This window comes from Oryctolagus cuniculus, chromosome 16 (genome assembly GCF_964237555.1).
Source record: "Oryctolagus cuniculus chromosome 16, mOryCun1.1, whole genome shotgun sequence".
NCBI lineage: Eukaryota > Metazoa > Chordata > Mammalia > Lagomorpha > Leporidae > Oryctolagus > Oryctolagus cuniculus.
The window spans coordinates 47,671,608-47,697,422 of NC_091447.1; the positions used below are offsets into that span (position 1 = coordinate 47,671,608).

The 25,815-nt window shown below is 43.6% G+C and overlaps 2 protein-coding genes across 7 annotated transcripts in view; one reads left to right on the forward strand and one right to left on the reverse strand.

Annotated features, from left to right (window-relative positions):
• The window catches only part of RUNDC3B (RUN domain containing 3B), a 166,064-nt gene extending 154,596 nt beyond the window's left edge, over window positions 1–11,468 (reverse strand). For 2 of the 6 annotated variants that reach the window (XM_017344326.3, XM_002713831.5), the window contains exon 1: window positions 10,953–11,466. In XM_017344326.3, the coding sequence (XP_017199815.1) occupies window positions 10,953–11,074 (122 nt within the window). In that variant the 5' untranslated portion in view covers window positions 11,075–11,466. Of the gene's footprint in view, window positions 1–10,952 lie in introns of all 6 variants that reach the window. The other 4 variants (XM_008261795.3, XM_051853372.2, XM_051853374.2 and 1 more) reach the window with 4 other exon arrangements.
• The window catches only part of ABCB1 (ATP binding cassette subfamily B member 1), a 196,536-nt gene that overhangs the window by 53,792 nt on the left and 116,929 nt on the right, over window positions 1–25,815 (forward strand). Inside the window, exon 2 of the mRNA XM_008261791.4 lies at window positions 10,516–10,621. The gene's annotated coding sequence lies outside the window, so the exon portion shown is untranslated. The remainder of the gene's footprint in view (window positions 1–10,515; window positions 10,622–25,815) is intronic.

A 25,815-nucleotide genomic window follows, 5' to 3' on the forward strand; every position in this document is an offset into this window, starting at 1 on the left:
CTGGCATCCCATATGGGCACTGGTTCAGGTCCCGGCTGCTCCACTTCCAATCTAGCTCCTTGTTAATGTGTCTGGGAAAGTAGCCCTGGCCATTGTGGCTATTTGGGAAGTAAACCAGAGGATGAAAGATTCTCTCTCTCTCTCTCTCTCTCTCTCTCCCTCCCTCCCTCCCTCCCTCCCTCTTTCCTTCTGTCAAAAAAATAAATCTTTTTTTTTAAAAAAGATAGATAGAGCATGAGTGTCACATTTACTTATAAAACAAATTCCAGAAAACTGAGATTGTCTTATGAGGCATATAAAGTGCAACCAGTTTGCCATCATAAATTAAAAGTGGAGAGAAAAAGGAGAATGTGAGAAGAGACTTCCACTTGCAGGTACTTGCAGGTAGAATGGAGTAGACAGTGACAGATCTGAACCCTCGCAGGATGCAAACAGAAAAACTGGGGTGGAGGGGTTATTAGAGGAGTCACTTATTTGAGGACTGCGGAGAGTTTCTGATGCAGTAAAAACTGGAAAACTTTACATTCATGAAAAGGAACAAGTTCAAAATGGTGAGCTGACTTCCACAGCAGCTTTTATGAAGAATATCTTCCAATCCCAAGTTCTGGCAGGGCCTGGCACACACAGAAGGCTGCTAGCAGGGATAAGGAAGCCAGAAAAGCTTTTTAAAGAGACTTGGGGAGAGCCTTAAACCCTTAAAGCTGCTCCACTTCTGATCTAGCTCCCTGCTAATGTGCCTGGGAAAGCAGTGGAACATGGCCCAACTCTTTGGGCCCCAGCATCCACATGGGAGACCTGGAGGAAGCACCTGGCTCCTGGCTTCAGATCAGCCCAGCTCCAGATACTGCAGACATTCAGGGAGTGAACCAACAGAAAGATCTCTCTCTCTCTCTGCCTCTGCCTCTCCACAACTCTGCCTTTCAAATAAAAAAGAAATATTTTATGTTTTTAAAGATTTATTTATTTATTTGGAGTTATGTGGTATAGGAGACCAAATGCCTAATCAGAAAGCCTCTGAAAAAGGTAAAATTCTGGAAGACAAAATAGTAGTTCAGGACCTGCTGGAGGAAAAAATGCTACAAAATATACCAAACATAAGCTGAAGGACAAAGGGCAAACTACAGCTGGTCTAGGACATACCAAAGGTAAAACCCAGGCTGAACTCAGCACAGTCCCTAAGTGGACTAGCCACAGGCAAGAGCATGCCACACTATTGGCCATGGACACAAGGATACTTTAGCCAGGGCCCAGTGCTTTGACTTAGCAGGTAAAGCCGCAACCTGCAGTGCCAGCATCTCATATGGATACTGGTTGGAGTCCCAGCTGCTCCACTTCTGATCTAGCTCCCTGCTAATGTGCCTGGGAAAGCAGTGGAACATGGCCCAACTCTTTGGGCCCCAGCATCCACATGGGAGACCTGGAGGAAGCACCTGGCTCCTGGCTTCAGATCAGCCCAGCTCCAGATACTGCAGACATTCAGGGAGCGAACCAACAGAAAGATCTCTCTCTTTCTCTCTGCCTCTGCCTCTCCACAACTCTGCTTTTCAAATAAAAAAGAAATATTTTATGTTTTTAAAGATTTATTAATTTATTTGAAAGTCAGTTACACAGAGAGGAGAGGCAGGGTGGGGGGTGGTCTTCCATCTGCTGGTTCACTCCCAAATTGGCCACAACAGCCGGAGCTGCGCCTATCCAAAGCCCGTAGCCAGGAGCTTCTTCTGGGTCTCCCACACAGGTGCAGGGGCCTAAGGACTTGAGCCATCTTCTACTGCTCTCCCAGGCCATAGCAGAGCTGGATCAGAAGTGGAGCAGTCAGGTCTCGAACCTGCACCCACATGGGATTCCGATGCTTCAGGCCAGGGCATTAACCCACGGCGCCATAGCACCAACCCCACAATACTTTTTAAATAAAAGGATTCAGAAAGAATGAAAGTGAAAGTAAAAGACAAAAACATATACAACATATAAAAGCAGGCCGGCGCTGCTGCTCACTAGGCTAATCCTCCACCTTGTGGCACCGGCACACCAGGTTCTAGTCCCAGTCGGAGCGCCGGATTCTGTCCTGGTTGCCCCTCTTCCAGGCCAGCTCTCTGCTGTGGCCAGGGAATGCAGTGAAGGATGGCCCAAGTGCTTGGGCCCTGCACCCCATGGGAGACCAGGAGAAGTACCTGGCTCCTGCCATCAGATCAGCGCGGTGCACCGGCTGCAGAGAACCGGCCGCAGCGGCCATTGCAGGGTGAACCAACAGCAAAGGAAGACCTTTCTCTCTGTCTCTCTCTCTCTCACTGTCCACTCTGTCAAAAAATAAATAAATAAATAAATAAATAAAAACATATAAAAGCAAACTCAAATATATGTTTTAATTTAGTAGCAGACAAAGTAGGCCTTGAGATAACAGCATTATTGGAGGTAAAGGGGGAGAATTTATGATAATAAAGGAGCAAACTAGGAAGGGATGACAGTTTTAAATCTGTATACAACTAGTAAGAGAGAATCAAAATATTTACTGCAAAAAAATGACAAAACTAAATGGTGAAACAGACACACCTACAAGTATCACATAAAGTATGTAAAACTCATACAGATACAGAAGATATGAACAACACAATTAACACAATAGCCCTAACTAGCATATATGGGACATGCAACCAACAATAACATAATATATTTTCTGTCAAAGGCACATAAAATATTAATTGAAATTAACCAAATGTTATACCAGTGCCACAGGCAGAGGCTTAACCTACTATACCACAGTGCCAGGCCGCCCCCACAACTTGCTTTATAAAGCCAGATAATCTTGGGCTCGGCACCATGGCTCAGGAGGTTAATCCTCTGTCTGCAGCACCTGCATCCCATTTGGGTGCCAGTTCTAGTCTACTCCTCTTCCAATCCAGCTCTCCGCTGTGACCTAGAAAAGCAGTGGAGGATGGCCCAAGTGCTTGGGCCCCTACACCTGCATGGGAGACTGGGAAGAAGCACCTGGCTCCTGGCTTCAGGTTGGCACAGCTCCAGCCGTTGTAGCCATTTAGGGAGCGAACCAATCAATGGAAGGAAGACCTCTGCCTTTCACTGTCTGTAACTCTACCTCTCAAATAAATAAATAAAAAATATTTTTTTAAAAAAAAGACCAGATAATCTTAATAACAAAATTAGAAAAAGGTCACAGTAAGGAAGGACAAATATGCAAAAATCTCAAACAAAATATTAAATCATTGCAAAAAATATGTTAAACAAGGTAACATATCACAATTGGGTAATTTTTATTACATTTAGCATCCACTTATGATAAAAATTATCAGAAATCTAGAAACAGAAAAACCTTCTGTAAAAGTTCTACTAAAATTTAGAATATTTTCTGCCACCCTATATTAGAAGTCCTAGCTAGCATAGTAAGAAAACAACATCATGAAGATGGAAAAAGGAAATAAAATGATGTGATTGCATAATCCTATTTTTTAAGTTCAGAAGATCAGTTAGAATTAATAAATATATCTTGTAAGACTACTATGTAGAATACTAGCATTCTAAAAATTTAATTTTGTCTATTACTCAAAAAGTAAACACAAAAATTTTTAATAATTTCAGTTACAAAATAAAATTATATCAAATAAGCAAGAATAAGTCCAATAAGACATTTATAGCTATACAGTCAAAACCACAGAACATTTTTGAGGAAAATTCTAGCATATTTAAAAATATAAGGGACATATCATATTCACAGACTGCACTTCTTCATATCATAAAGATGACAGTTATCATAAAGTTGATTTGTAGAATCAATAACAGCTTAATAAAAACCACAGTTTTTTAAAAAAATATATTTAATTTAGTTATTTTATTTATTCAAAAGGCAGAGAGAGAGAGAGAAAGAGAAAGATCTCCCATCAGCTGGTTTACTACCCAAATGCTTGCAAAACAGCTGGGAATTCAATTCAAGATTCCCATGTGTCAGCAGCCATTAGCTGCTGCCCACAGGGTTCCTAATAGCAGGAAGCTGCAAACAGGAGCAGGGCTAGGACTCAAACCCAGGTACTCAGACAAGGAACAAGGAACAAGGGCATCTCAAGTGCCATCTTAGCCACTAGGCCAAACACCTGCTCCCAGAGGTGCTTTTTAAAATGGAAATTGAAAAGGTGATTCTGTAATTTTGAATTCAAAAAGCCAAGACAATCTTCAGTAAGGCTACAAATTTATATTACCAAACATCAAGACAGATGAAAAAGGTACAGCTAGTTAGCTCTATCAGGCCAGCTGGAACACAAACTAATGCAACAGAACAGAGTCCAGAAATAGACCAATGATCCAGTACCCTGACCTATGATAAATGTGACCTCTGAAGATAGTAGGGAAAACACTGTCATTTCAATTAATGGTACAAGTTGAGTTTTCTTACTCAAAATGTTTGAGATCATTCAAAATGTATTAGATTCTGGATTTTTTTGGATTTTGGCCTGTTTGCAAATACTCAGTAAAACATCTTGGGAATGTGATCCGAGCCTAAATACAAGATTCATTTGTACCTAAAGGTAATTTTACATAATATTTTTAGTGTGCCTATATTTTCACTGTGACATGCCACACATGGTCGGGGTGGAGTTTTTCACTGTACTGTTACATTTATGTTCCAAAAGTTTACAATTTCTGAACATTTTGGATTTCATATTTTCAGACTGGGGATACTCAACTGGTTTTCCTTAAGGAAAACATTTTGCCTTGACCCCTGCACTTAACACCATAAACAAAAAATAAAAATCAAGTACAAATGGACTGCTGATGCAAATGTAAAAGATGAAACAATAAAATTGCAGAAGAAAACACAAGAATATTTTCACTACTATGGAGTAGGCTGATTTCTCAAGTACATCAAAGTATTAACCAGTAAGGAAATGTATGGACTACTTTTCAATTAAGAACTATTATTCATCAAAACATACTACATCATGAAAAATAAAGCCACTAAGTGGGAGAAGCCATGTGCACTGCAGACGTCCAGCAGACTCCCATTCAGACCATACACTGCAACATAGTAGGTTAAGTCTCCACCTGCGATGCTGGCATCCCAAATGGGTACCTGTTCATGTCTTGGCCGCTCTTCTTCAGATCCAGCTCTCTGCTATGGCCTAGGGAAGCGGTAGAAGATGGCCCAAGTCCTCGGGCCCCTGTACCCACATGGGAGACTGGGAGGAAACTCCTAGCTCCTGGCTTTGGACTGGCCCAGCTCCAGCCACTGTGGCCATTTGGGGATGAAGTGGATGAAGGCCTCTCTCTCTGTCTCTCCCTCTATATATATATAACTCTGCCTCTCAAATAAATAAATAAATCTTAAAAAAAAAAAAAAAGCTTTACATCAAACAAAAAGGCACCAGCTGAAAAGTGACTGCAATCGGCACTTCATAAAAGACAATCTCCAAATGATCAACAGACTTATGGACAGGTATTTAACTGCACTAGACATCTGGGAAACGCAAATTAAAACCACCATGTGACACTTTTTCAACAATCCCACTAGAATAGTTCAAGTGACATACAAGCAGTGAGCAACGTTCCAAACAGTAACTCCAAGAAGCCCCTCTTGGAGCCGACGCTGTGGCATAGTAGGTTAAGCTGTCACCTGCATCACAGGCATCCCACATAGGTCTCAGCTCTTCCACTTCCAATCCAGCTCCCTGATACTGCACCTGGGAAAAGCAGCAGAGGATGGCTCAAGACCCTGGGCCCCTGCACTCGAGTGGGAGACCTGGATAAAGCTCCTGACTCCTGGCCCCTGGCTTCAGCAGCCATTTGGGAAGTGAACAGCAGATGGAGGATGGAAGAACTCTCTGTTCCCCCTTCTCTCTGTAACTCTGCCTTTCAAATAAATAAAATGAGTCTTTTAAAATAAAAAAAAAGCAGCAGACTCTCTGTGACGGCTTTTCATAATAACCTTCAATGCAGGCCAGTGCGCGCTAGGTAAATGCAACAGGGGAAGCAGAGTGCACACCAATGCAGTCTACACACCCAGGTGCTCTTGGGTGATTTGGATGGCGCCAGGGGTGCATGTTACACACTTGCAACAGTCAACAGAAGAGCCGATGGGTTTCAAACATTCTCTTTTGAATATCCTTCTTTCTCAAGTGAACATTTTGTATTTGTCAAATATATAACATACCCCTTACTAAATGCCTTACGGATAGCTTTTTCTTTTCTTTTCTTTTCTTTTCTTTTCTTTTCTTTTCTTTTCTTTTCTTTTCTTTTCTTTTTTCTTCTCTTCTCTTCTCTTCTCTTCTCTTCTCTTTTCTTTTCTTTTCTTTTCTAAGACTTATCTGTACAGGACCAGCCTCCTGCCATGTAACACTGCCACCTGCAATGCTGTCATCCCATACAAGCGCCAGTTCAAGTCCCAGTTGCTCCACTTCTGATCCAACTCCCCAATAATGTGCCTGGGAAAACAGCATAAGATGGCCCAAGTGTTTGGGTCCCTGTACCCTACATGGGAGACCTGGAAGGAGCTCCTCGCTAAGCCCCAGCTGTGGCAGCTGTCTGCAGAGTGAACCAGCAGATGGAAGATTTGTGTGTGTGCATCTCTTTCTCTGTAACTCTTTCAAACAAATAAGTACTTATAAAAAACTTATTTATTTATTTATTTAGAAAGAGTGACAGGGAGAGACAGAAAGATCATCTGTCAGCTAGTTCACTCCCCCAAATGGTTGCAACAGCCGGGGCTGGGCCAAGCGGAAACCAGGTCTCCATCTGAGTTTCACATGTGGGCAGCAGGGGCCCAGGCACTTGGGGCATCCTCCACTGCTTCCCCAAGCCCATTAGCAGGGAGCTGGAACAGAAGCAGGGCAGCCAGAGTGTAGACCCCTTCAATCTGAGATGCCTGTTTCGTGGGATGCCAGTTTCACAGGCAGTGGCTTACCTGGTCCCTGGGGACAGGAAGAGATAATGATCTTTTGTGAAAGATGAAAAATGTGAGCTAATTCTTAAAAATGACACTGATCCTGTTACAAGGTAATACAAGTAATGTTGATCAAAGTCTCTACCCAAAGTTCTACTACATGTAGCACTACAAAAAGCGCTTTAGCCAAAAATACTGTCATCACTGGAGCCAAGATGTGAAAATCTCACAAAGTATACTCACCCAAATAGTAACAAGAAAAGTGAGTCACCAAATTTAAATTTAAAGGATTATATTGCCAATAATATTCCATAACATTCCTCTTACCACCTTCAATCATAGAAACAGGTGTTTATCCTGATTATTCAGCAACCAGAACATTAAGAAATTCAAACTGCTCACTGAACACAGGTCTCTAGATGCTTTAAAAAAAATGAAAACACGCTAAGTTTAGTTATCTGCTTTTTCAGTGCACAGCCAGTTATAATCAGCAAGGCAGGATGGGAAGCAGAGAGCAAAGAGCTGACAGGAACACGCAAAGTAGCAAGTGGTGGTGGAAAGAAAGAGCAGAATGGAAAAGCCGAGAGCGGCACACACACAGCCCTGTGGGGCCACTTAGCAGAAAACTCCATGGGCCTCGAGCGTCTCCCAAGGGAACCGTGCACACTCGTCATCACCAAAACAGACCCTCAGTAAGGGCAGCAGTACCAATTACGGCGTGCCATGGACAGTCTTTGGAAAGAAGGTACAAAAATACATAATCTGTTTTGAAAATGAAATTCGTCCAAAATGTTGCACACAATATTTACCACGGCTTACAGTGAGCACTTCGATGCCAAGCTTCAGTAATACAGCAGATTGTACTCCACAAGCAACGCTGCAGAGAGCACTACAGCTGATGCAAGAATGCTAAGCTCAACTCGAATGGTAGTCAAATAGAAAACAAGCGCCTCATTCCCCAATTACACCAAAGAAAAGAAGCACTAATGTGATTTGAAGCACCCAAGCCCTGACATCGTATCTTGACCTAAAGACACCCAAGGATGCCTGTGTGCGTGTGCCAGGTATCTGAACTGTGAAATCACCATTTGTCTTCAGCCCACATAAATCGCCACTGCATCTCTCTCCAAAGCCCTCCTGTCAGCTCTGCCCAACCCTCAGGAAAATCATGCCTTGTGGGAGGGGTTTCTCTTGAAACCATGCTTAATAACCTGACAAATGCTATTTTAAATATAATTAAGGCACAATTTAAACATTCACATTTGAATAATTTGCTGATAAAATACTGGTAAGCCACTGGAAGAAAATGTAGATTTTAATTCTCTTTGCCGGAACTAAAATCAAAGGAATATGTAAGCTTTTCAGCAAACCATGAAGCTTAAAAATGACAGGAAAAGTGACTAATCTCTGATTTTCTATGTATGAAAAATCCAAGTTAAAAAATGTGTGAAAGACAATTTAATTTTTCAAAGTAAAAATGAGAGAGAATGTGCAGGGAAAGCACTAGCTAGTGAACAGAGCCACAGTGGTCACTCTAATGTCCTCCTCAAAGATTTAGTCTTCAAACGACGTATTTCCCCCACAACCTGTGAATAATACGATGATGATGATGCGGAGAAAGTTGTAGTCTACCATATGTAAATATTCACTAGGAAAAAAGATCTGATGAATAATTACATACACATACAATCACAAGGAACCAAAATTCAAAGCAGCTCTTTTGCTGTGTATCCTACCTAACCAGACAGCGCTCTTGGAAAGTTCAGAACTGTAACAACATCATGCCTGCCTAGGACCCCTTGCGGCCATTTGGGAAGTGAACCAGTGAATGAATGGAAGATTCCTTTCTTGGGGCTGGTGCTGTGGCTTAGTGGGAAAGGCCACCACCTGCAGTGCCGGCATCCCATATGGGCACACCGTGCAAGTCTTGGCTGCTCCATTTCTGGTCCAGCTCTCTGAAATGGCCTGGAAAAGCAGTCGAAGATGGCCCAAGTCCTTGGGCCCCTGCTGGGAAAGTAGTAGAAGATGGTCCAAGTTCTTGGGCCCCCGCACCTGAGTGGGAGACCCTGAAGAAGCTCCTGGCTCCTGGCTTCAGATTGGCGTAGCTCTGGCCTTTGTGGCCAATTGGAGAGTGAACCAGCAGACAGATGATATTCTCTCTCTCTCTCTCTCTCTCACTGCTCTGCTCTCGCTGTGTAACTCTGACTTTCAAATAAAGAACCTACATTCTTTAAGGGAAAAGCAAAGGCTTACCATGTAAGTATGGGGAGACACACGCAACTGTTCTGTGGTGGTAGAGTCTTGTGTTTCCTTGTCTGGAGTCAGAAACTATTCCGTCTTTCCAGACACCAGTGGAGTATCACAAAATGGAAGGCACAGTTCAAAAAGCTTTTGTTTACAGAGAAAGATGCACCTGCTCACCTAGCTGCTATAAACACCTGTCAGCCATTATTAACCTGCTCATATGTGCAGATATTCAAAATCAAATATGAAACATTTTGCTGGAAGGTTATTAGCCACTTTAGGACTATCACTGACGGTTACCAGTGACTGATTACAACTGTACATAACAGATGACAACAAAGGAAAATGAGAAAGCTGCATGGCTGGCGAAAGGGCACCCTGGTGATTTACAAAGCTAACTTAGAATCCAGCTGTATTCACACTAAACAAACTTTCTCCCAACCTCAATACTAAATCACCTCTCCATTGAGAGACATGGGTGAGAAATCTGAAAGTAAAACATGATAAATGCATCAATACTGTTACCCATAACAGCACAAATACTGTTTTTGCTTCACACACACACATATATATGATCTACAGTGACTTTTTATCCAGTCATTTAGACGAAGCCTATCAAACAGACCCCATAACTAGACATAAGCAATAACTTATATATACCATCAACTATTTGGAAATGACAAATACCCAACAGTATTAGCCCATAAACAACTACACAAATTGAAATCTAAGCCAGAAATTGAAATTTATTTTAGCTACTACACTGAATCTGTGTAAACTATAACTGAAGTCAGCACTTCCATAGTTTCACACAAGAAAATGAGTATATAAATAAGATAATGAAAATAGAACTAGCCCAGAGCTGTCCACACAAACGTAACATAACTTAAAATCTAATTTCAGAGTCTCAAAGAAATATCCCTTTCTTCTCTTTAACTGCCTCTCATAACGGGACAAAGGAACAGTACATAAATTAAAACCAGCCAGGACAAAAATGGAGAAGAAAAAAGAATAGTACCCACCAGTGGATTTATGCATGCAATAAACATTTACTCAATTTTTTAACAACTAAGCAAAACCTGCCCTGTTTCCTCCCAGACACTGGAACAGTGGCACTAACTCAAGGGAAAACAAAAAGTTACTCAAGGTTACCCTTGTAACCCCTGGTAGAAACACCTGTATTCACCTTCAGACGAAATCTTCACACATTTTTACATAAAGAAAACAGGGGAGACATGCAGGCATGCATTACCAAGGGAACTGTCTCATCATCTCCTGACTCTTAGATGAGCTTCTCTGGCTGCTGCTGATTAGGGGTCTGAAGGAACACAGTAATTGGGAAACAAGTTAAAAGAACTTCCTAAGGAAGGTTGTTTTGTTTTAATTCTCAGATGCAAGGCCTGAAGAAAACTTAGGTGGAAGCAGTTCTCTCCGAATCCTGGGCGTGCAGACAGCAAACGTTCCCTTCGCGGTTCTGCACGTTCCAGAACAGCACAGGTAAGGCGAGCCACACCTGGGCTACAGGTCAGTGACCCCCAAGGCCAGCCACGGCCTCGGGCTCCGGGGCCGGGGTCGCTCGCGGGAGGGCGGGAGCGAGGCCGACGTCAGCGGCACGCACGACCACCCGGGCACGCCTTCCGCAAGCCCGCGACCCGCTCCTCGCCCCAAGCGGCCGGCCGCGTCGCGGGCCCCCGGTGCCGCCGGGCGACCTGCAGGCCCGCGCCTTCCGCTCGGACAGCGGACCACGCTCACCACGACCCCTCCCCCGGCCCCGCCCCAGCCGGCCCCGCGCCGGCCGCGGCCCCTCTGCGGCCCGGCGCCGCCGCACCTGCACACGGTGATCAGGTTCCTCCGCTCCACCGCAGCGTTGCGGGCGCTCAGGCTCTTCTTGCCGCCGCCGCCAGCGCCGCCGCGGCTCCCGCTCAGGCCCCCCAGGCCCCGAGAGGCCATGGCGGGCTGACCCCGCACCCCCTTTGTCTCGCTCGATCCCGCACACCCTCTCCCCGCAGCTGCTTCCCGAGGGCCTCGCTCGCTCGGTACGCGACCGCGGCGGTGCGGGAGAGCGGGTAAGAGCGACGCGGGGGAGGGTGGAGGGTGTGGGAGACCGCGGGGCACTCGCACCCAGGGACCGGCGGCGAGCCCCACACACCCCGCGCACACCCGCACGCACCACCTCCGCCCTCGCGCGCGCCGCCGGGCGGCGTCGGGCGCTCCGCTACTTCCCGAGGGAGTCTGCTCGTGGCCGCGCGCGCGCGTGCACGGCCCAGCCGTCCCGCAAGCCCAGTCACCCACACGCGGCGCCACTCGCGCCTCAGCCGGGGCCGCGGCGGGGAGACCCCGAGCCTCGCGCGCGCCACCCCGCCTTCCAGGCGCCTATGGGAGCGACGCTGCACCAGCGGGAGCCAATCGTGGCGCGCGAGGGGCGGGGCAGGCCGGCGAGCCTTTAAAAGCACGCGCTTCAGCTCCGCCCCGACGCGTGAGCGGCTGTCAAGACGCCGGGCTCGCGCTCGCAGCACGCGTGCCGCAGCCGCCGGGCACGCCGAGGAGCCGCTCTGCGCGCGGGTGGCGGGCTGCGGGCCCCGGCGCGAGGCTGGGAGGCGGGGGCCTGCTCGCCGACCCTCGCGTTAAGGGCCGGATTCCTGGTCGCTCAGGCCGGGGATGCGCCGGCACCCGGCCCGGAGCCTGGGAGGGGTCCTTTGTCCTGACGGCCTCCCCCGCTCTGAGCAGGGGCTCTGCGCGTCCGATAGCCTTCTCGGGGCGACCTCGGCGCCGCGTCGCGCCCACCTCAGGCACGGGGGACCAGGGCGGGTGTGGCCGGGGCCGCTCCGCCTGCCCTCCGGCCTCCTTGCGGGCGGCTCCCGGCTGCCGCCTGCGTCGTGTGGCGGTCACCGCCCTCTGCAACAGTGTGCCCAGCGTTTGCGGTGAGAGCCCGCGTGACTGCGGTCCCTGTGGGACCAGGCACGGCGCTGTGCAAACGACAGGCTCGCATCCGCTGATCCCGCGTTTCAGCTGAAGTCACGCTGACCGTGGTTTTCACGGGCATGTGTCACGGATTGACTGGCTCCAAGATCCGTGTGGCTTCCGGCCCTGGCTTTGGAGCCGGTGTCCAAGAATGTCACAGGATAGAGTGTAGCCTGAGTGTCTCTACTTTTATATTGAGTACGGGAGGTCCCGTTACTCTCTGTTGAGTGCTTTTTCATACACAGTTTTGAATAAGCTGCAGTTACTGTTTTCCGAGATTTTGACTTTTTAAAACTATTTATTATTATTTAAAATTATTCCTTTCAGCTACTATGTAATCACGAAACAAAAAAAAATTTGTAGGAAAAATGGCTTCACTATTTTGATATGTTTTCATGCATTAAAATTAAAATAATTTAGATACACTGTAAACTTTACCCTCACATTAATAAGAGCAGACGAGCACTCCATAAGTGGGCGTTTGTGGTCACTGCACTCTCTCTGGGACGTTTTTTGTCTGTTCTACTGTGACAGAGGTTTCCTCCTTGGAGCTTCAATTGAATTTGCCTCCTCTTACCTGCCCATTAGTGTAAATGCAGGAGCAGCCATCCAGAAAGGGGTCTGCAGGCTGGCCGCAAAGTCTCCGCCAAGGATTAGCACTGGCAATGACGAATCTCCCAGGGATGGAGTCATTCTTGTGTAGCCACAGAGAACAGTGTACAGGGAAGCGTGGGAAGCCATTCATTGTCAAGTAAACTTCTCACCACCTATGCTTAGTATGTGCCAAGGAAAGGACGCACGCACGCCCCTCAGGGCATTTATCAAGAAGGCAAAGGTCATGTCAGGAGAAAGGTGAGATGGAGACCAGGATAAGTACCTGGCTCCTGCCATGGGATCAGCGCGGTGCGCTGGCCGCAGCACGCCGACTGTGGCGGCCATTGGAGAGAGAACCAACGGCAAAGGAAGACCTTTCTCTCTCTCTCTCTCTCTCTCTCTCACTCACTATCCACTCTGCCTGTCAAAAAAATTAAAAAAAAAAAAAGAAGAAGAAAGGTGAGATGCTTTTATTCGCAAAAGAGGCTGCCTCTCCTGTAGTTTCTTCTCCTTTTCCTGTTCCGTGGAGTTATAATATGAATCCATCTGCAATGATTGGTAACACCTCTGGAATGTTACTTTTAGGGGAATTCAGTTGACAAATTAGTACTTAACAAGATTTTTTGCTGCAAGACAAGCAATTTTTTTCATGTGTGCCGTTAAACTGCCACATGGGGGCCTTATTTGATAAGGCTTTTAGTAACTTTGGAGGTATGTCCTGCATCTTTAGTCCTAATCTGGAGATTACTAATTAATTAAATCCAGCTTAAAGTACAGTATTACTATAGAGCTTCATGAGTTTTCACACTACATTTTGAACTTTGGTACCCATTTCTGAGAATTGGCACAAAGGTTATTCAAACACAGAAAAAAATCCTCAGTAAAAATCATGAGACCTGGCTGGCGCCATGGCTCACTAGGCTAATCCTCCGCCTGCGGTGCTGGCACCCCGGGTTCTAGTCCTGGTTGGGGCACCGGGTACTAGTCCCGGTTGCTCCTCTTCCAGTCCAGCTCTCTGCTGTGGCCCGGGAGGGCAACGGAGGATGGCCCAAGTGCTTGGGTTCCTGCACCCGCATGGGAGACCTGGAGGAAGCACCTGGCTCCTGGCCTCAGATTGGCGCAGTGCCGGCCGTAGCAGCTATTAGGGGAGTGAACCAATGGAAGTAAGAACTTTGTCTCTGTCTCTCTCTCACTGTCTATAACTCTACCTGTCAAATAAAAATAAATAAATAAATAAATGTCAGTTCTCTAAAAGAATAAAAAAAAAAAAGAAAAAGAAAAATCATGAGACCTATTGGGATTCTGTAAACCTGAATGGGCAGACCATACCTCTTCTTCTCATCAAAAAAAGACAAAACTCCAAATGCAACACATAAAATATCATCAAATATAAAATGTTACAAAGCAAAGATATGACCATAGTCTACTTTAGTCTCAAAAAAGAAGTGGACTTTCTAAGTATGCCACAAACCCAGCAGCCATAGATAGAAGAAAATTGGGGAAATGATACCGTGGAATTGTTTAAATTCACAAATCAAGTACTATCACGAGCAAAATCAAAGGAAAAATGACAGAAAAAACATTCATGAAACTCATGGCACAGTTAATTTCCTTTGTATAGGAAATCTTCCACAGACCAGTAAGCACAATTTCAACACAACGGTGAGAGTGAAAGCCAAACAGGAATGAGTAAAATAGTGACAGGGAATAGTGACGATCTCCCAACTCTTCAAAGGCTGAGAAGGGGGAGGAAAAGAAGGTGGTGGTGGTATTAGGGGAATATTGAGAAAGGCTATGGTTACTGCTGTTTAGTTGTTATTTTCATGGCAGTAACTTGAGCACACTTTACAGTTGATGGAATGGATGTGCTAGGAGGGGGAGATTAGTGATGCCACAGAGAGAGAAAAGGATCAGAAGTGAGGATGCGGGAAAGGAGTGGGATGCACACATAGATGGGTGGACTGAGCTTGGGCTGAGGTTACTGACTTGTGGTTGTTACCAGAGAAGAGGGTGGGAGTATGGGTGCAGGCACCAGCAGTTTAAAACTTTTACTTTTTGAGAGGGAAGGAAATTCCCAGCTGATGGCTTTTTTTTCTCTGCGAAATAGAAAACATCACGTACTGAAGGTGACCTAGTGCTTCTTACAGAGTGATGTGGCTAATCCAACCTGGTAGGCTCACACCTCCATCCTGCAGTGGGTGGTAACTGAGGCAGCTTGGGCTCCCATAACAACATCCTACAGCCTGGGTGGCTCAAAGGACAAACATCTGTATCTGAGAGTTCTGGGAGCTGTGAACAAGTTTCTGGACAGTTTGGTTCCTGCTGAGGGCTCTCCCCCAGGCTTGCAGATGACCACCTTCTCCCTGTGTGATTACATGGTCTTTCCTCAGGGCATGCAAGAGGAAAGAGGTCTGTGCTTCTTTTTCTAAGGGCGCTAATCCCATCAGAAGGGGCCCTCCCAAATTACCTTATCTAACCCCAGTTGCTTGTCAACAATCCCATGTCTAGTACCATCACATTGCGGGCTAAGGCTTCAGCATATGAATGGAGGGGAACACGAGTATTTAGTCCATCGCACTTAGGAGGCTGGGGTGCCATAATAAATAAAACACTGTGGTTTCACCCAGAACTGAGATTTAATGAGCAGGTGAAAGGAAAGACAGAAAAGCAGGAAAGTTCAGGATGTTAACAAGAGTGATCCTCAGGTACTTTGCTTTGGAGATAGAAGGACATGAGGAAAGAACTGATGGATTAGGGTAGCAAAAATGGACCAAAAGGCTGGACAATCTGTTGAGAAAGAACAATCATAATTAATAAAGTAAAACAAGATTGGAGGAGACAAGACTGTGGTTAGAAAGTGGTGTATGGAATTAAGATTATTGTAAGTTATGAAAAACTCCAAGGTGTGATCATGGAAGTATGGCAGAAGAGAATGAAGGGATGACCTGGTGATGTCAGAAACTCAAAACCTCAGCAGTTCAGTGTTGAGTGCCCTCCAGGGTCCACTGAGGTTTAGCGTGGTGCAGGGTTCAGAACACGCACCTGCTGCTGTCGTAACCAATAGGTTAGGCGACCTATGGGGAAGTTAATAGATGGCAGGACTGTGAAATTACAATAACCTCAAAGAACTGAGAGCAAATTTTACTGATTTGCTTGCTTTTTACAAGGGAGTAGAAGAATAATGGCCTAGAAGCAGCAACAGAAACCAAGGAAAACACTACTCTTCTTGCCCACAAGTGTGAAAGAGATGAAAACTTTGAGACAACGGTGAGAAAAGCAGTCCCCTGAGGGAGATACTGGTCCCTGCTGAGTACAGGAGGTGAAGGGACCACAGGAGAAGTAGTGCAAGTGCAAGGCAGTATTGGAAGTAGGGCAATAGTTCCAGAGGGCATCATGGAAAGCAGTGGTAGACAGTGTCAAAGGCAAAGAAGTACAAAGTATGCAGGTTCAGTGGGGTGTAGATGGTGAGGATGACCCTACAGCCTATGGTCGATGCATGTGGAAGAGAAAGTTGATGGCTTTCAAAAGTTGTTCTTTGGGTAAGACTGATCAAAACAAGATGGATGGGGTCTTACAATATCTTTAAAGAGGGAAAATATTGGCCCTTGTTTCAAGAGACTGTCCTTCCTTCCTGCCCTCCTCCATCCTTTCTTCCTTCTTTCCTTTTATTTATTTATTTTTTTAATCTCAGAGACTTGGAGAGAGGCGTTAACATACCAGAAACTACAGACTGCAGACATTGCATGAATTATGCTAATCATCAGAGTCATTCTCTGGAGCATTTTTTTTTATACTCTCATATTCTCTGAGAAGTCATGTATGGAAAGCCCTGTAGCAAGTGGTGGAGCCAGATATGACAGGTTCAAAATCCATGCTTTGTTGTGACATGTTTCACTGCCTTTTTGAGAAAGTACCTCCAGATGAGGCGTAACCACAAAACCCCTGCATTGTGCACACAGTGCTTAAGAATGAAAAAGACTGTGCGCATCTGCCAGTTGCATCACTCGTGCAATGTGGAGTCCAGAGAAAGGACAGCAGCAGTGCGCAGGCTTCCCTGACGCTCTGTAGGAGCCATGGAGTGGAATGAGTTTCAGCCCTGGGGCTAGCAAGCCAGTCACTAACAAAGAAGGGCTGGCAGCTGTTCCTTTCCTGTCTCCTCCCTTCCACCCTTCTCACTGGACTAGAACCTCAGCCTCTTGTTATACCAGCTTGGATTTCTTTATACCTAAGGTAATTGTCATCAGCTTTTGCTGCACATTAACTTAGTTTTCTACCTATTGCCTGTGTTTCTATCAAGGTACACTTTTCTGTCACCTTGATAATAATGGGTGTTCTTCCAAAACATCACAATCACAAACTTGTATCCCATGACATGGTTTTATTATAATTTGCTTATCAACCCCATGTTGTTGAACTTTTAGCATATTTCCATCTATTATATAGACAGCATTAGCATTGCAATATCTGCATGCCCACAATTATTAAAGAGACTTAATTACATAAACTTTTTGATTCAGAAAATGTATGTCAAATAAAAGGATAAAATTTTTATTTTTAAACAGATTTATTAATTTTTTGAAAGCCATAGTGACAGGGAGAGAGAGAGAGATTTTTCCATCTTCTTGTTCACTCCCTACATGGGCTCAATAACTGGGTCTGGTCAGACTGAAAAGAGGAGCCCAGAACTCCATCAGGTCTCACGTGTTTCAGGAACCCAAGCACTTGGGACATCTTGTGCTGCTTTCCCAGGCGCCGTAGCGGGGAGCTGGATCAGAAGTGTAGCAGAACAGCTGAGATTCCAACTGAAACTTCGGATGTGGAATGCTGGCTTTGCAAGTAGCAGCTTAACCCGCCAAACCCCAACACTGGCCTCAGATATACAAAATTTCAATGAGGGCAAATTAAACTTTTTCCTAGAGAGTTTTTACCAATTTACATTCCTACCAGAATTAATATGTAAATTTTCTTATTCTTTTACTCTGTATACTACTATTGTTCTCTTTGCCTTTTTTCCATAGAATAAGCCAAGAGCAATATCTTGCTCAGATCTTAACTTGTGTTTTAATAGCAGCAAAATTGCACACTTATTTCATGTGCTTATTGGTCATTTTTGATTTTGGGTTTTGCCTAGTCATTTCCTTTGTCCATATTTTCCAAAAGAATATTAGTCTTCATTATAGTAGTATATTTGGGCTGGCGCTGTGGCAAAGTGGGTAAAGCCACGGCCTGCAGTGCCAGCATCCCATATGGGCACCAGTTCTAGTCCCAGCTGCTTCTCTTCCCAGCCAGCTCTTGCTATGGCCTGGAAAAGCAGTAGAAGATGGCCCAAGCCCTTGGGACCTTGCACCCCTGTGGGAGACTCAGAAGAAGCTTCTGGCTCCTGGCTTCAGATCGGCACAGCTCTGGCCGTTGCAGCCAATTGGGGAGTGAACCAGTAGATGGAAATTGCTCTCTCTCTCACTCACTCTCTCTCTCTCTCTCTGCCTCTCCTCTCTCTGTGTGACTATGACTTTCAAATAAATAAATAAATCTTTAAAAAATAATAATACAATCACAAATATTTGTATATATAATCATGTCTCAAACAGAAAAGGAATAGAAAATATTTTTTAAAAAGTAGTATATTAACATATTGGTCTACCATTTGTATAGAAAATATTTTTCCTACTCTGTTGCTTGCTTTGTTTATGGGATTGAAAGAATTATTTTATTTAGGCCAGCGCCGCAGCTCACTTGGCTAATCCTCTGCCTGTGGGGCCGGCACCCCAGGTTCTACTCCCAGTTGGGGCGCCAGATTCTGTCCTGGTTGCTCCTCTTCCAGTCCAGCTCTCTGCTGTGGCCCGGGAAGGCAGTGGAGGATGGCCCAAGTGCTTGGGCCCTGCACCCCATGGGAGACCAGGAGGAAGCACCTGGCTCCTGGCTTCGGATTGGCGCAGCGCGCCGGCAGTAGTGGCCATTTGGGGGGTGAACCAATGGAAGAAAGACCTTCTCTCTGTCTAACTCTGCCTGTCAAAAAAAAGGTTATTTTATTTAGAGATGAATAAATGGTTTACATAAATTAAATTTATCAATATTTTTCTTTATTGGTTTTTCCTTTGATTATTTTAGGAAGATTTTTGCCACCCCCAAGATTATTAATTCGATTCTTTTTTGAATTAAAAATAGTGAAAGTATTTGGAATGTATGAATGTGTGAAATTAGATTATAACTTAATTTTTTCATAATAATTAGCCATTTGTTCCATGTCTGTTTATTAAATTAGCCACCTTTCCCAACTGACATCATATATTAAATTTGTCATGTAATTTTGCATTTATAATAAAGATTTTTGCTCATTACAATAAATCCACAAATAAAACTAACATCACTATTCCATAACAATTTTGTTACAGATATCTCTTCAGACATAGTTCAGTATTTTACATGTACGTGTTGATACTTAATTTTACCCAATTAGGCTCATTCTACACTTACTTAATAAATTTCTTCACCAATCTGTTACTCTTCATTAATTTCTCTTTGTTTATGATGATTTCTTCCCTACAAAAGTTTTGGGTTTTTATCCAATGTATTATAGGCTTACTGTTAGGGTTTCTGAGTTTCACATTGTGCTTAGAAAAACTTTCTGTATGCTTGGATTTAAAAGTGTTTACATCTGTTTCTGTTGTATATATATATTTTAAAGATTTTTATTTATTTATTTGAGAGGTAGAGTTATAGACAGTGAGAGGGAGAGACAGAGAGAAAGGTCTTCCATCTGCTGGTTCACTCCCCAAATAGTTACAACGGTCAGAGCTGCGCCGATCTGAAACCAGGAGCCAGGAGCTTCTTCCGGGTCTCACACACGGGTGTAGGGGCCCAAGGACTTGGGCCATCTTCTACTGCTTTCCCAGGCCATAGCAGAGAGCTGGATGGGAAGAGGAGCAGCTGGGACTAGAACCGGCGCCCCTATGGGATGCCAGCGCCTCAGGCGGAGGATTAACCTACCACACCACAGCACCAACCCCTCTGTTGTATATTTTTGCACTTGCATACTGGATAATTATATAATGTGTCTTTGTGTAAGAGTCAATTGGTAAAAGAGGTTAATTTTTCAATTGGCAAACAGTTAACTGATACTAGTATTAAGTATGATCCTTTTCTACTGATATGAAATGCCATCTTTGACAAGTACTAAATATTTACACACATTTGTATCTACTACTGGATTTTCTGTTCTGATTCACTGGTTTAACATTTGTGAGGTGGTGTTACCAAAATCTGGTAAGTACTAGAGACTTAAAATTATTTTTAATATTGTACAGGGCTAGTATCCCCTGATTGTTCCCTTTCAGAATATTCTTAGGTAATTCTGGAATGAATTGTCTTCCATAAAAAAATTATAGTCATTTTGACAAATTCTTCCTCGCAAACATCTGGATTGCATCAGATTTATAGATTAGGTAAAATTATATTTGTAATATTTACATTGTGATAAGGCTATAATGTCTCCTTATTTTTCTCACATATTCTTTTACGTCACCTGATGGAGTTTATAGTTTTTATGACTATGACTAGAATGCTTGCAATGCAGGAAGGCTTACATTTTCAGATCATGGTGAATGAACCAGAATGTCACCTGTCAGTATAAGCATGTGAATATAATCAGTCAAAATGAGAGAAAGGAGGGAACACTTGCTTTGTCAGTTACTAAAATAGATTGTAAAGTGTTGGAAAACGTTGTAATATAGCAAGGCGCTAACTTATAGAAGAAATATTAATGCCAGGCTAGTGGAACAACACACAGTCTCTTTAACACTAAGAATCTGAATAGGTAACATATGTGATACCAGTTCTACAAAGTAATTTTCTGCAAATTATGTGAGACTGATAATTCAAGCATAAGTTCTATTTTAAAAATCATCTAGGAATATTTTGGCAAAGAAAAACATCAATGAGAAATAAATTACTCACAAACTCCTAAATAGAATTTTCAGCCATACTGTCAAGAAAATATTACTTCAATTCTTCCTGCAAATTAAATGACATTGTTTTCACTCCAAATAATTTTTAAGAAAATTCCCCCTGAAATATCCATAAAGTCAAAATAATTGATATACATTTACCCTGAAACAATCCAACAAACTATATTCATGACCAAATTTTGCTTATGTAAACTTATAATAGGTCAAAATGACAATTATATTAATAATTGCCCCTTTGAAATCTCAGGGTCAACATTCATTTAGATAGATAGGCACACATAGAGCCTATGTGTATAATTCAAAAATTATAAGGCAGTATACTTCTATTCATAAATTTGGCCAAATATGTTTACCTGAGTCAACAGATAAACCTAAGTAAGGACAAAAAGAACACTAGGTTCATCATCCAGATCTTATCAGGCTTATGTCTAACTCATTCATTACTTGGTATATAATTGACCTTGCTAATGAGGTCAGTGCCCTGTGAAGTTATTTCCTGGCAGAGTTTGGAAGCTAATGTTTAATAGTTACTTGCATCTCAATTCACAATAGCTAAGATATGGAATCAACCCAGATGCCTTTCAGCTGAAGATTGGATAAATAAATTATAGAATATGTAAACCATGGAATACTACACAGTGGTAAAAAAATGAAATCCTGTCATTTGCAACAAAATGAATACAGCTGGAAAACTTTATACTTAGTGACATAAGTCAGTTCCAAAAGGACAAATACTATATGTTCTCCCTGACTTATGATAACTAATAGAATATCTAAAAGATAATCTATAGAAGTGAGATTGACACTTTGAGATTCAATAACTTTGAACAGCCCTTGTCGTGACTGTTAAGGAACAATTTTTTTTTCATACTATTTGTTGAACTCTGTACCTAGTGTAGGGTTAATCTTATGTGTATAAAGGTAATTGAAAATAGATCTTAGGAAAAAATAAGAATGAGAATAGGAGGAGGAGGGAGAAGGGTGGAACGCAGTTGGGAGAATGGGTAGGATAGGAAGAATCACTATGTTCCTAAATTTGTACTTGTGAAATGCATGAAGTTTGTATGCCTTAAATAAAAGTGTTCTGGGAAAAAATAGTTACTGTTAGTTTTCTATTGTTGTAGGAAAAATTGCACAAACTTAGTGGCCTTAAAACACTCATTTATTAGCTAACAAATCCATAGGTCAAAAGCCTGGCACAACATGATTGAATTTTCTGCTCATGGTCTCAGAAGGGTGAAATCAAGGGGTCAGCTATGCCGTGTTCTCTGGGAAATAATCTAGTTTCAAGCTCATACGAGTTGCGGCTAGCAGAATGCAGGTTCTTGCGGTCACAAGGCATGTTGCTTTCCAATATTTTTTTAATAAGTAGGGGTACACTCTAAAATAATGATGAAGAGTGTAGTCAAGGTAAACTGATTACACAGCTGTTTACTGTCACTACCAAGTGTCATGGACTATGTGTGCTCTACTTTTACACAACTGGCAGTGCAGGTTTGTTTATGCAGGCAGCACCACACTCATTTGAATAATGCCTTGGATTTTGGTGTCATCATGGCGACAATGTCAGGAGGTGATAGGAATTATTCAACTCCATTGTGATCTTACAGGACTCCTGTGGTAGTGTGGTCCATGGTGACAGAAATGCCAGAATGCAGCCCATGGCTATAATGGGAAACTTTACTACACCCTCAAAAGCCCTCTTGTCATACAAAAGCTTTGTAACTCCAGGAATATCACCAGGCAGCAGAGACCATGACAGCCATCTGGGAATTCTGCCTAGCCCTAGTGGTGAAGGAAGCAGTGTACTCCCTAAGAGACTTATTTGGTGCAATGGCTCTTAACGTGGCATTGTCTTTCCCAACCCTAACCGCTCAGATAGATGTCCTTCCAGGAATTTTGCTCCAGCTCACTGCAGACCATCAGCCTAATGATGGTCTCCAAGGCCTAGGGAAACAGTATTTTCATTTGTGTCCCTTTGGTAAATACTTTGAATTGCCAGTTATGTGACTATGCTAGATCAGTGGTTTGCAACAGTGTACAAAAGTTCCTACTTAAGTCGTAGATGACACAGAGAGAGAGGTATTAATCAAAAAAACATCAGAAGTGGGGAACTTTTTTTCTGCAAAGGCAGTTAGGTATTTATAACATGATTTGTGGGCCATACAAAATTATCAACTTAAAAATTAGCTTGCTATAGATTTATGAATCGCAAGTTCCACCTGTGGTTGCCTTGGCAGAGCCAGACCAAATGATTTCACAGATCTTATGTGGTCAACAGGCTAGACATTCCCTACCCTGAGATAAACACATGTAAAGGATGATGAATGATCCAAAGAAAAAGAGCATATAAAATGACAAGTTGGGAACAAGACTCCAGAAACCATTGTTTCTATGGAAGATAATGTCAACAGCAAGACCAAACATCACTGTAGCTCTACAGGGATGCCAGGGAGAAAGCACTGATTCAGCTGAGATAAGGAAGGAAGACTAGGAGTTAATCAGCTTGAAGACTTTGTTGTGGGAAAAAGTGTCCAAGCAGAGGGAAGAGCAAGTGCAAATGGCCTGTGGCCGGGGGAAATACACTGTGTCTGGCAGTAATGTGGCTGGAGTTAAAGGGAGTCAGGCAGACGTGGCTAGATATGAGGCCAGAGACGAAGACAGGATTTGCTGCACACAGAAGCTCTCGAATCTCATTAAGATTTTCGTCTCTATCCTGGGAGCATTGAAAAGCTCTGGGAACAGTTTGACCCAAGGGACTGACAAGACCAGATCTGGGTTTGAAATGATCCCTTGTATCTGCCTTGTGAACGGGGGAAAGATCAGATAGAACTTGCTGCTCGGTCGCGGTTTGCCAGCACTCAAAATGCAAGACTGTATTCCTTTCCCTAATGACTTAGGGTTCGTAGTCTTTGCTATCAAAAGTTCCAGTTCTTGTTTTAAAGCCTAACTAGATGCCAGATAGTGAGGGCCAGTGCTGTGCAAGCTCACGCACTGAGCCCAGGTGTGCTTTGTGGAAGAGGATGAAAAATAACCAAAACCCACACTGCCTTTTCCATCACGTGTGAGGGCTTTGCTTCACCCTCTGACCTTGTTCAGTTTTTCCAACCTCCAGCCCAGTAAGGTTGTGGCAAATTCCTCCTTTATAATGTATGGCAACCCCCACCTGACCTATGCCTCATCAGGTTTTGGTTTTCTGGACCATTATCATCTTACATCAAAAATAAGTAAATTGGAGAAAAGACAGGAATTTCCTGGGCAACTGATGAACACGTTTAAAGGGGAGTGCCTGAGGTCAAGATTGTCCTCATTTATGCTTGGGCTTCCTGAGTGAAGTTTAGCAAACACACCAGTGTCTTGAACCATTTGATAGTATCCTAAGCCCAAAGACCTTAAAAATCTTTTACTGATTTTGTGATTCCCAACGTGCAGAGACAGGCAGAACACTAGTTGATGAGATGGAGAAAAGAGAATAATTCACCAAATCAGCTCAGATCCCACTCCCATGAGGTCATCCTCCTCCCTGTGCGCACTCCCCTGTCTCCTGCCTAGGCCTGATCAAGCACCCACGCAGGATTGCCTGTTATCTCTGACGTGAAGGAAGCAGCAAAGGAGGTCCACTGCAATCTTTTCAGACCCACTCTGTCCTCACCGCAAGGCTATGTGATAGCTCTTAGGGACCTTGAGGAGGTGACATAATTTCTACATCCTTCAGAAGGCCAGATTAAAGGAAGAAGAAGCTCTCGCAACAGGGCCTGCCGTACAGCAAGTGCTAACCACGTGTGTGCTCTTTCTGGAAGAAGCACCAGAACACCAAGTCTGGCCTCAGTTAGTGTCTCCAAAATTCTATTATATGTCTTGGCAAGGGCTTCGTGAATTTCACCTTAATGTATCACTTTTAAATTTTTAATTTATTTGAAAGGCAGATAGAGAGACAGAGTTGTCTGATCTGCCAGTTCTCTCCCCCAGACGCCTGAGATAGCCCTTGCTAGACCAGGCTGAAGCCAGGAGCTGGGAACTCCAGCTTCTGTGAGCCATCAGGTGCTGCCTCCTAGGGTTTACAGTAGGAGGAAGCTGGAATCGGGAGCCTAGCTGGGTTTTGAACCGAGGCCCTCCATCATGAGATACGAGTGTCCCAAGAAGCATCTTAACTGCTATGCCAAATGTCTGTCCTACATTTTTGAACACAAGAAATTGTATCCATCCTGGATTAGCAGAACTTCTTATCAGACATTTCTTCTTCTCCATAGTCTTACAGTGAATGTTCTGCCATTTTGCAGGTTTGCTCAATGAGACGTCTAAATATTTATTTATTCAAAAGATAGACCAAGAGGGGAGAGGAAGAGATATCTTCCATTCACTAGTTGACTGCCAGAATTCGCATGCACTTGAATGACAGGGTATTGGGATCAAAGATGAGGAGCCAAGCAGGTGGATTATTTTAGAATAACTTGGCATGATTACCTTCTTCATTCTTAGTCCTCTTGTTAATATTCCCCAGACTGCAGGCTCAGCCCAACCTTATTCAGTCATTAACACAACCAATATTGATGAAATCGCTACTCCATGCAGGGGTTTGGGGGGATTGTAGAAGTGGACAACACAGACAGAAATCCTTCCCTAATGAGTTTATAGTGTACCAGGAGAGAAACAAAATAAAGATAAAAGGCAAACTCAATAATAATTATGATAAATATCTAAACTGGTTGACTCTTTACACATCTCAGTTAGCTCTGTTTTAGATTGCAACATTCTCCTTACTCATCTAACATTCACCTTGAAGTACATTTTTATTGCATCTAATGCCTTGTGTTGTTAGGTCACTCAGGAACTTTGAAATGCCATAAATTAGACAATGTTGTAATCCGTGGTTCATAAATATCAGCCAAGTTTTTTTATTTCATCATATTATCATTCTTGGTTTTTTTTTTTTCTAAAAAGTCATGTATTCATTTGGAGATAAGACAGAGAGAGGGAGAGACACAGAGACAGAGAGATCTTTCATCTGCTGGTTCCCTCCCCAGATGGCTGCCATGGCTAAGGCTGAGCCAGGCTAAAGCCAGGAGCCAAGAGCTTCTTCCAGGCCTCCCAAACCTGTGGTGGCAGGGACCCAAACACACTGCCATGTCCCTTTGCTTTTCCCAGGCTATTAGCATGAAGCTGGATTGGAAG